An 11,128-nucleotide genomic window follows, 5' to 3' on the forward strand; every position below is an offset into this window, starting at 1 on the left:
CTCAGGGGCGTTGCTGTGGGACCAGTGGGACCCATGAGACCAGTGGGACCCATGGGACCAATGGGACCCGTGGGTCCAGTGGAACCCGTGGGTCCAGTGGAACCCGTGGGACCAGTGGAACCAGTCCCCGAGTGGAAATATGAAATAAATCATATTTAATGACAAGGTGATTGGTGGGTGTATGTTTTGTCCACAGCCAGGACATGTATTACAATACAAATAATCTGCTTTGAGGAAAGTTTTTATTGACCCTATGCAGCAGTTACATAAAAGAGAACACACATGGGAACATGTACTGTTTACTATGTAGTAAGTACACAGTACATACACCTACACAGAGTAGAACGATATTTATTCATTATAAAGGTTTTATTGCTGACACCAGTTTTTGAACTGATGTTTCAGGTTTTACCAAAATGACGGATGGTTTGGATTTTCCCAGCAGTGGTAAAATGTCTTTGTGAAATACTTTGATTAACATCCAAATATTCTTCTAAAAGCAAGTCCTTCCTCAAAAAGATGAATTCACGTGGAATTGATGTAGAACCTGTGCAAAGCAGATAAGAAGGATGAGATGGAAGGTGGAGGCACCGCATGCTTCAACTGAACAAATACAACTACTCCCCAGAAATATCTGAGTTCCAAACCACAGCGATAATTCACACAAACACCTTTTCTTTCATCTTCTTCACGGTCCTTCTCCTCCATCCTGTCGCTCACATGGTGGAGCAGGTTTTGGCGGAGGTTGAGGTGCAGGTGGAGTGGACGTTGGCTTTCTGCCGGATGTTTTCTGAGACACAGAGAGAGTCGGCTCGTTCTTTAATCTCCATAATAGTACCCCTCTCCCCCATGTGTTCAGCTGCGGTGCGGAGCCTCCACCTGCCAGGTCACATCGGCAGATCTCCGCCAGCCCCTCGTACAGACCCTTCACCGGGTTGTGGCCCCCCAGCACGGCTCCGTGCAGCCAGATCAGCAGCATGCGGTGCCCGTGCTCCCTGAAGCTCTTCATCCCTGGAGACACAACACAACACTGAGGAGCCGTTTCCCTCCGAGAAGATGCCTCCACCTCCCGAAGACCAAGAGCTTTTACTGAACCCTTATTGTAGCGGCTCCGTCTCAGTCAGATTCAGAATCTCTTTTACAACTGAGACCCGGAGCAGAAAACAACACAAAGCATAGCAGACAAAATGTAAAGAGAGAACGAGATATAAAACTTTTTCAGCGCCTTGAAATGAGAAACAGCAGCTCCAGTGCCACCGACGACCACCAGGTGGCACATGTGAGCGGTCCAGACAAGACTGCTGTGTCAGCGTCTTTCAAACTTGCACTGAAAGCCATAAATCTACTGGTCATTTTCTGTGTTGGCGTCATGTGGGAACATGATCCAGTGTCAATGTTCCGTTAAAGTCGCCCTAAATATCCCCATTTCTCGATCCAGTATCATTTACGGGAAAATGTATATATCTCCACACACACTACCTCACTTCATTCACATGCCACTTTAATGCACATATCTGTATTTACCTATACAGGTAAATACATTTACCTATAGCCTATCCCATATACATACGTCTATTCCCTTTATTTCTATTTTGTACCCCCACTCTGCATTACCTTTGAGTTCCTTATTTTATTCTATATTATCTTACTTACTACTGCATTACATTGTAGGAATCAGTTAGTCAAGTAGAAATTCTTCGGTAGCTACTGTGTTCAGTCTAGAACATATTGTGTGTAATCACCGGGTGCGATGCATTGACATTTCACTGCATATATGTATGAAAGTATGTATATGTATGAAAGTATGTCTATGTATGAAAGTATGTACAGTATATGTATGAAAGTATGTATATGTATGAAAGTATGTATATGTATGAAAGTATGTCTATGTATGAAAGTATGTACAGTATATGTATGAAAGTATGTATATGTATGAAAGTATGTGCAGTATATGTATGAAAGTATGTATATGTATGAAAGTATGTACAGTATATGTATGAAAGTATGTATATGTATGAAAGTACGTACAGTATATGTATGAAAGTATGTTTATGTATGAAAGTATGTGCAGTATATGTATGAAAGTATGTACAGTATATGTATGAAAGTATGTATATGTATGAAAGTATGTGCAGTATATGTATGAAAGTATGTATATGTATGAAAGTATGTACAGTATATGTATGAAAGTATGTATATGTATGAAAGTATGTACAGTATATGTATGAAAGTATGTATATGTATGAAAGTATGTACAGTATATGTATGAAAGTATGTATATGTATGAAAGTATGTGCAGTATATGTATGAAAGTATGTATATGTATGAACGTATGTATATGTATGTGACGAATAAACCTCTTGAATCTTGAATCTTGAACGTCAGTCTGGCTGTGAATGGAAGTGTGTGGGTGTGAAAACAGTAACATTTATCCTTGTGCTTGAACTTTACAGCAGTGTTACTGTTTCCATTCCCACACACTTCCACTCAAGATTCAAGATCCACAGCCGTACCGAGATTTTCTCGATGATACTAAATCCAAAATCGGGAAAATTTATGGAACAACTTTGCGGGAACGTTGACCCCGACTCCTTTCCTCACACGGCGGCAACAGTCAACACATCCAGACTATTTGACTCATGTCTGTGTTTCCATGATGCTCCTGCAGGGAGCAGCACCAGACTCCTGCTCGGACTCGTCTGTCTCTGTCAAATGAACAGTGAATCTATAATGTACCAATGTGTACAATGAATGTGTACTGATCTGTAGAAACTGCCTGTTGTTTCCTTTATCACTGAAGAGCCACAACTGCTTAGTCGTCCTGTAGTTAGTTGTATATTTGTAGTAAGTTGTAGTTAGTTGTACAGTCTTAGTTAGTAGTAATTAGTTGTAGTTAGCTGTAGTTCAAAGTTCAGGAGATTATTAGTTATATAGTTGTAGTTAGTTGTAGTAAGTTGTGGTTACTTGTAGTAAGTTGTAGTTAATTGTGGTAAGTTGTATAGCTGTAGTTAGTTGTATAGTTGTTGTTAGTTGTAACGTTGTAGTTAGTTGTAGTAAGTTGTAGTAAGTTGTGGTTACTTGTAGTAAGTTGTAGTTAATTGTAGTAAGTTGTATAGTTGTATTTAGTTGTCACGTTGTTGTTTGTTGCATAGTTGTTTTTAGTTGTATAGTTGTAGTTAGTTGTAGTTAGTTGTATAGTTGTATTTAGTTGTATAGTTGTAGTTAGTTGTATAGTTGTATCTAGTTGTGTAGTTGTAGTTAGTTGTATAGTTGTATAGTTGTTGTTAGTTGTATAGTTGTTTTTAGTTGTATAGTTATAGTTAGTTGTAGTTAGTTGTATAGTTGTTGTAAGTTGTATAGTTGTTTTAAGTGGTGCAGTTGTTGTTAGTGGTATAGTTGTTTTTAAGGTGTATAGTTTTAGTTAGTTGTATAGTTGTATTTAGTTGTATAGATGTAGTTCGTTGTAGTTAGTTGTATAGTTGTATTTAGTTGTATAGTTGTAGTTAGTTGTATAGTTGTTGTTATTTCTAGGAAGGTGTAGTTAGTTGAAGTAAAATGTGGTTAGTTGTTGTGCATTGTAGTTTGTTGTAGTTAGTTGTATAATTGTAGTTAGTTCAAGATTCAAGATTCAAGAGCAGTTAGTTGTATAGTTGTAGATAGTTATCGTTTGTCATATAGTTGTACACAACTAACGACAACAAACTAGCTTTATTGAATACAGCAACTAAACAGTTTTATTACAACTAACAAGTTGTAGATTCAAGATGTTCACAAATAAACATGTTAAATCTACAACTAACCACAATTCGACAAGTAACTACAACTTACTACAACAAACTACACCTTACTACAACTATACAACCAACTACAACTAACTACAGCTATGCAACTAACTACAACTTACAACTATACAACTAACTACAACTAACTAAAGCTAACTATAACTTTACAACCATCTACAACAATAACAACTAACTACAACTTACTACAACTAACTACACATATACAACTAACTATGACTAACTACAGCTATCCAACTAACTACAATTAACAACAACTATACAACTATCTACAACTAGCTACAACTATACAACTCACTACAACTAAATGCAACATACAGCAACTAACCACAATCTACTACAACTAACTACACTGTAGTAGTTAGTTGTATTAAGTGGTATTGAGTTGTAGTGAGTTGTTTAGTTGTAGTATGTTGTAGTTAGTTATTGTTTGTTGTAGTTAGTTGTAGCTAGTTGTAGTTAGTTGTATAGTTGCGGTCGGTTGTAGTAAGTTGGAGTTAGTTGTAGTAAGTTATAGTTCATTGTAGTAATTTGTAGTTAGTTGTATAATTGTAGTTATTTGTTGGTTGTGTGAAGCACATTGAGAAGCACTTCGGTTGCAGTCCATGAGTGAAAGGTGCTTGTTATTATTATTGTATTGTGTGTGTGTGTGTACACTCTCCACCTGTCCATTGCTGCTCGATGGCCCTGATGTGGGCGGGGCTGAAGCCCCAGTGCTGTGCCAGGAGCCTCCACTCCCCACGGCAGAGCTGCCGGGTCGCTAGCTCCCACAGGACGCGGCGCAACCGCTGGGTCTCCAGCCCCCGGTCTGGACGGAAGCTCGGTTGGGGGGCTGGACCACCCCGCTGGGGGGCTGACACCTGGTGCTGGGAGGCCGACACCTGGTGCTGGGAGGCCGACACCTGGTGCTGGGAGGCCGACACCAGGTGCTGGGAGGCCGACACCTGGTGCTGGGAGGCCGACACCTGGTGCTGGGAGGCCGACACCTGGTCTTAATCCAAATGTATTCATAATGCAGATTTTAAAATGATGAACATTGACGAGCAGTGCAGTGAGTTCAGGGTCTCAACACCAAACAAATAGTACAGTAGGCGGAGTACAATAAGGGTAGAAGTAGAGGCAGAGGAGAGGTAGCGTATAGTAGAGTAGAGGTAGAAGAAGTAGAGTAGAGGAAGAGTAGAGTAGAGTTAGAGTAGAAGAGGTAGAGAAGAGGTACAGCAGAGGTAGAAGAGGTAAAGTAGAGTAGAGTAGAGTAGAGGCAGAAGAGGTACAGTAGAGCATAGGTGGAGTAGAGTAGAGTAGAGTAGTGAGCTGACCTTCTCCCACTTGTAGAATCGATCTGCTTTAATGATCATGTCGACCAACACCACGTGGCTTCCTCTGGCAGCCACGTCCAGGCTACTCTTCCCCTGCTGGGGTATTGGGACAAGATAGAGCCCCAGGTCATCACAAAGGTTCAGGTCAACATGGAGCTCCAGGTCATGACGGAGCTCCAGGTCAACATGGAGCTTCAGGTCAACATGGAGCTCCAGGTCACCACAAAGCTTCAGGTCAACATGGAGCTCCAGGTCAACATGAAGCTCCAGGTCACTGCAGAACTTCAGGTCAACATGGAGCTCCAGGTCATAACGGAGCTTCAGGTCAACATGGAGCTCCAGGTCATCACAAAGCTCCAGGTCAACATGGAGCTTCGGGTCGTCACAGAGCTTCAGGTCAACATGGAGGTTTGAGGTTCCAGAGTCTCCATGTACAGTCGATGGCGACAAATGAATCCTAACCCCTAACCCTGCAAAACTGGGGCGTCACAACTCTGGTGTGACAGAGGCCTTCAGCTCAAAATGACCCTTTAATTCAACAATCTGGTCTGAGGGCTGTTGGCTGGATTTCCAATTGTTTCTTCCTCTAAGTCGTTGTTACCCTGTCAGTCAGACTGAGGTCCACCCCGGCAACCAGCATCATCTCTGCCAGGTGTTGGCGTCCCTCTTCTGCAGCGATGTGCAGGGCGGTCTGCTGCCTCTGGAAGAGTCACACACTCTTTACCCAGCATGCAACTTGTTGTTCCTTTACATTGAAAAAAAGAACTGACGGATAGAAGATAGGAGATGGATAAGTTGATAAATGACTGGCAGTAGAACCCACTCCGTCCACGGCGTCCAGGTTACACTCGGACTGGATCAGCAGCCGAACCACCTCAGGATGGTTGTAGAAGACGGCGTGGTGCAGAGCGCTGCTGTGCTGCTGCTCCAGGAGAAAAAAAAATTAAGAAGATTGTTTAAAGGGGGCTGAATTGACAGAGTTCTGTTGGATTTCTCTGATTTAGAGTAATTTCTACAGTTTGCTTCTCACGCTGTCCACAGCGTTGGGGTTGGCTCCGGCCTCAAGCAGCAAACTGATGGTGCTGGCGCAGCCGCGCCGCGCAGCATAATGCAGAGCGCTCATGTCCTTCTGCAAAATTAAACACAGCGAGAGGAAGTGTTACATTTCAACACGTGTCTCGATTTTCATGTTAAAAATGATGGAGCAGAGTCGTAACGTTCGGCTCCTTTGGGGATCGAACCGCACGTTAGTCTGAGCGTTGATGTCGCAGCAGCTCTGCAGCAGGATCCTGATGCAGTCGTAGTGTCCTCTGTCAGCGGAGAGGTGTAGCGCTGTGAGGCCGTCCTGGGGAGGAAGAGAAGACGAGAAAAGCAATTACCGCTTCCCAAGCAGATCGCCAGTGGGGGGTCCGGAGGCCGTCCAGAGGCTGTCCGGAGGGTCCCATCTGCTCCCCGGGGCCGTGACCCTCCCAGGACAGTGGTCTCCTCCAGTGGGGGGGTTCTGTTCCCAGAGCTGCCAACCCAACTGAACCTAGTGGTACAGACCTGGAGGTGAGCCAGGCTTCAGGAGAACACCCTGGATGGCAGAAGGGAGCAGTACTTCCTGCACTCGGAGGCTGCTCTGTGTCTCGGTGCTTCTGTTCATCATCATCTAACATCACACGTTGCAGTGTGCTGTGTCCTCACCGCGTTGGCGTCGTCCACGTCCACCCCGGTCTCCAGGATCCACTGCACGACGTCCGTGTGTCCGCGCTCGGCAGCGAGGTGCAGCGGCGTGTTCTCCTGCTGTGGTACGTAACGCGTTACCATGGCAACACAACAATCCACCTGAGTGAACTGGGATTGAACTAATACGTGGAGTGGACTGACAGAGAGTTTCTAGTTTCACTGCCTGAATGACATCAGTTGTGTGTGTGTGTGTGTGTGTGTGTGTGTGTGTGTCCACACCTTGTCCTTACAGCAGTGTGTGCATCCCATCCCGATCAGGAACTCCACCACCTCCAGCTGATGGTGCTCTGCCGCCAGGTGGAGCGCCGTCTTCCCAAACTGAGAGAAACATCCAGCCACAGGGGGCGCTGTGACACTGTACAACCATCACATAAGCCACTCTCAAAAAGACATGGATTGAACACTACACTACTACTACTACAAATACTGCTACTAACACTACACTACAAATACTACTATTAACACTCTGCTATAAATACTACCACTACAAACACTACTACAAATACCAATACTAAGACTCTACTACTAACACTCTACCACAAATACTTCGACTAACCAACACTACTACTAACAGTACTACAAATACTACTTTTAACACTCTGCTACACTACTACTAACTGTACTACAAATACTACTTTTAACACTCTGCTACAAATACTACTACTACTAACGCAACTACAAATACTATTACTAGAAGAAGAATATTTATTCATGACACACCACCCGGTGAAATGAGGTCTCTGCTTTTTAACCCGTCCTGGCTTGTCCTTCCTCCAGGGGGCAGCCAGGAGCAGTGGGCAGCGTACAGCAACGCCCTGGGACCAGTTACAAGTGTCCATCACTGGACAGACCAGGATCATCTGCATGTTTTGGGTGGAGGTCCTTACTGATGTTACATGGAGGAAACCCCATGTTTTTGGTGAAGCGGTGAGCACGGTGTCCAAAGCGGCCCAGGCGGGAATCAAACCCAGGACCTTGTTTTTGCTGTACCATATGTTCTGTTGCCCCATATCCACCTTCCTCTGCATTTCACCATCCTAGTAACTGATGTACTGTATCTAGGAGCAGTGGGCGCCATATAGAGCAGTTAGGTGGTTAAGTGTCTTGCTAAGGACACATCAGCACACTACCAGGAGGAGCAGGGGATCGAACCAGCAATCTTCGATTATCAATTAATAGGACCACCTAACCCCCTCTACCTCCTGAGCCACTGCCCCCATAAACTAACACTACTAACACAACTACTAAAACTACTACTAATACAACTACTAAAACTCTTCTACTACTGTAATACTCTATCTGGTCCACAGGATCTCCATTCTGATTGGCTGTGAGGGTCTCACCTTGTCCACTTGGTCCAGGCTGATGTCCTCCAGATCCTCCATGATGAACTCCAGGACTCTGATGTGGCCTCGCAGCGCAGCACAGTGCAGGAGGCTCAGGCCGTCCTGCGTGCACACACACACACACACACACACACACACACACACACACACACACACACACACACACACACACACACAAACACAGTTTACTAGGCCATGCAGGTTCCTCAGCAGGTTCCTCAGCAGGTTCCTCAGCAGGTTCCTCAGCAGGTTCCTCAGCACGTTCGTCACCTTGTTCTGGACGCTCAGTTTGGCACCGCACGCCACCAGGATCTGCAGGATCTTCAGGTGACCAAACCAGGAGGCGAGGAGCAGGGAGCTCATCCCAAACTGTGGATACAAAGTGAGTGTGTGTGTGTGTGAATGTGTGTGTGTGTGTGTGTGTGTGTGTGTGTGTGTGTGTGTGTGTGTGTGTGTGTGTGTGTGTGTGTGTGTGTGTGTGTGTGTGTGTGTATGTGTATGTGTATGTGTATGTGACAAGCTACAGTGCCAAGACTGTTGTGTAAGTGTATTTACTGCTTTGTATCTGTTATCTAGTATTGTACTGTTAATTGCTTAGCCATCAACAAAGGGTGTGACTTCTAGACACTCCCCCAAATCGGTAAGTCCTGGTCTTTGTGTGGACGTGCCTTCAGCCGTCTTCAATCAGTGGTCATGCTACATTCACGGGGCTGTTACTAAGCGTCAGCAAAGGGTCAGCCCCGTGTGCAGCCGTTCTCGTGTGAAGACGGTATTGTGTAAAGACTTGCAAGTCTACCTGTGCAAGTCCACCGAAGCAAGGACACCGAACAAGGAAAACCTGTCTTGTTTTTGTCACCTCATACACAATGTGCAACTACCACATTTCTGTAAATTCAATGTCACACAGAAAGCCTTGTTATAACAAACGCTGATGCAATCTGGGTCACCTCAGGTCTCTGCAGCAAACATCATCTGCAAAGACCTCCTTCTCTGTTGGCTTGTGGAACTGTCGATCTGCAGTTAACAAGGCCGACTTTATTTCTGGTTATGCCAACCACCTCTCCTTGGACCTCCTTGCTCTTACTGAGACGTGGATTAAACCTGAAAAAAGTGCAACCCCGGCTGCGCTTTCCACAAACTACTCATTCTCCCACACCTACTGACCATCTGGTCGTGGTGGTGGGACTGGCCTGCTAATCTCCAACACATGGAAATTTAATCCACTGCTGCCTTTAAACAACTTTGTCTCCTTTGAATATCATGCCATCTTGGTGACTGCTCCGGTAAAAGCCTATGTGGTCGTTATCTACCGTCCACCAGGACAACTAGGTGACTTCCTACACAAGCTTGACACCCTGCTGTCATCAATTCCTGAGCATGATTGTCCCATGCTCGTCCTCGGTGACATGAACATCCACTTGAGCAGTGCAAGCTCGGTCGACTTCCTGTCTTTGGTTCGCTCATTCGACCTAAGACAGGTCCCGACTCCACCGACTCATGAGGCTGGCAAAGAGTTTGATCTCATTCTTGCTCGGAGCTGCACCCCAGACAACCTAATGGTCACCCCTCTCCATCTCTCAGACCACTTCCTCATCCGCTTCAATGTTCAGCTTCCAGAACAACCCTCTACCTCCCCACCCATGGTCACCATCTGCTGCAATCTCCGCAGCCTGTCTCCCACCCACTTCTCATCTGTGCTCTCCTCTTCTCTTCCGCCTCACGGAACTTTCTCCTCTCTACAGGTTAATGATGCCACTGATTCTCTCTGCTCCACCTTGAGCTCATGTCTGGAGAGCCTGTGTCCACTATCCACCAGACCTGCTCGAACAACCCAGTCGCACCCGTGGCTGAGTGACACCCTCTGGACATTGCGCACTGACCTAAGAGCAGCCGAGAGGAAATGGCTCAAATCCGAAGCGACTGAAGATCTTGCAAACTACCAGACACTGCTGTCCTCCTTCTCCTCCAGCATCACTGCTGCTAAGAAGGCCTTCTTCAACGACAGAATCAACGGTGCCACGGACACACATACTGTAAGTTATTCTCCACCTATAAGTCTCTGCTCTAGCCTCCACCACTTCCTCCAGCTACCAACCTCACTGCTGATTGCTTTGCCTCCTTTTTTACTGACAAGTGGCAGCTATCAGCAGCCAATTCTCCAAACAACTCACTCACAACCTGTCTACTCCGGCTCAAGGCTCATTGTTCCCTGGTTTTACCCCTCTCGCTGAGAGTGAGGTATCTAAACTACTAACATGTAGCCGTCCTACTACCTGTCCACTAGATCCGATCCCATCTAACCTCCTTCAAGCCATATCACCGACTGTCACCCCGGCAATCACACATTTGATTAATTCTTCCCTCACTTCTAGCACATTCCCCTCTGCTTTCAAAGTGGCTAGGGTAGCGCCACTGCTCAAAAAACCTTCACTCGATCCCACTCCAGTGGAAAACTATCGGCCGTTCTCACTCCTCCCATTCCTTTCCAAAACCATTGAGAGGGCGGTCTCTAGACAGGTTAGAGAGTTCCTGTCAAGAAACAACCTTCTTGATCCACTTAAATCTGGCTTCAAAAGTGGTCACTCCACCGAAACAGCCCTGTTGTCTGTGACAGAGGCCTTAAAAACTGCTAGAGCTGCTGCCAAATCCTCGGTTCTCATTCTGCTTGACTTATCAGCTGCTTTTGACACTGTCAATCACAGCATTCTCCTGTCCATACTCTCAAGTATGGGCATAACGGGCAGAGCACTTTCCTGGTTCGAATCTTACCTTACTGGGCGTTTGTTCAGTGTGACATGGCAAGGCCAGTTGTCTGTGCCTCACCACCTCACCACAGGGGGGCCCCAAGGCTCTGTGCTGGGACCTCTCCTCTTTGCCATATACACCACATCACTGGGCCCGATCATCCGCTCACACGGTTTTTCATATCACTGCTATG

General features: G+C 45.5%; 1 protein-coding gene across 4 annotated transcripts in view; it reads right to left on the reverse strand.

Moving 5' to 3' along the window:
- Positions 1-264: 264 nt before the first annotated feature.
- The window catches only part of ankdd1a (ankyrin repeat and death domain containing 1A), a 12,306-nt gene continuing 1,442 nt past the window's right edge, over positions 265-11,128 (reverse strand). The window contains exons 4-15 of one of the 4 annotated variants that reach the window (XM_079997208.1): positions 8,188-8,292; positions 7,064-7,162; positions 6,803-6,901; positions 6,363-6,461; positions 6,147-6,245; positions 5,940-6,038; positions 5,718-5,816; positions 5,117-5,212; positions 4,465-4,771; positions 880-1,011; positions 672-790; positions 265-547 (exon numbers count right to left, since the gene is read on the reverse strand). In XM_079997208.1, coding sequence (XP_079853334.1) covers positions 717-790; positions 880-1,011; positions 4,465-4,771; positions 5,117-5,212; positions 5,718-5,816; positions 5,940-6,038; positions 6,147-6,245; positions 6,363-6,461; positions 6,803-6,901; positions 7,064-7,162; positions 8,188-8,292 — 1,308 coding nt within the window. In that variant the 3' untranslated portion in view covers positions 265-547; positions 672-716. Of the gene's footprint in view, positions 548-671; positions 1,012-4,464; positions 4,772-5,116; positions 5,213-5,717; positions 5,817-5,939; positions 6,039-6,146; positions 6,246-6,362; positions 6,462-6,802; positions 6,902-7,063; positions 7,163-8,187; positions 8,293-11,128 lie in introns of all 4 variants that reach the window. The other 3 variants (XM_079997207.1, XM_079997206.1, XM_079997205.1) reach the window with 3 other exon arrangements.

This window comes from Zeus faber, assembly GCF_960531495.2.
Source record: "Zeus faber genome assembly, chromosome: 3".
Lineage (NCBI taxonomy): Eukaryota > Metazoa > Chordata > Actinopteri > Zeiformes > Zeidae > Zeus > Zeus faber.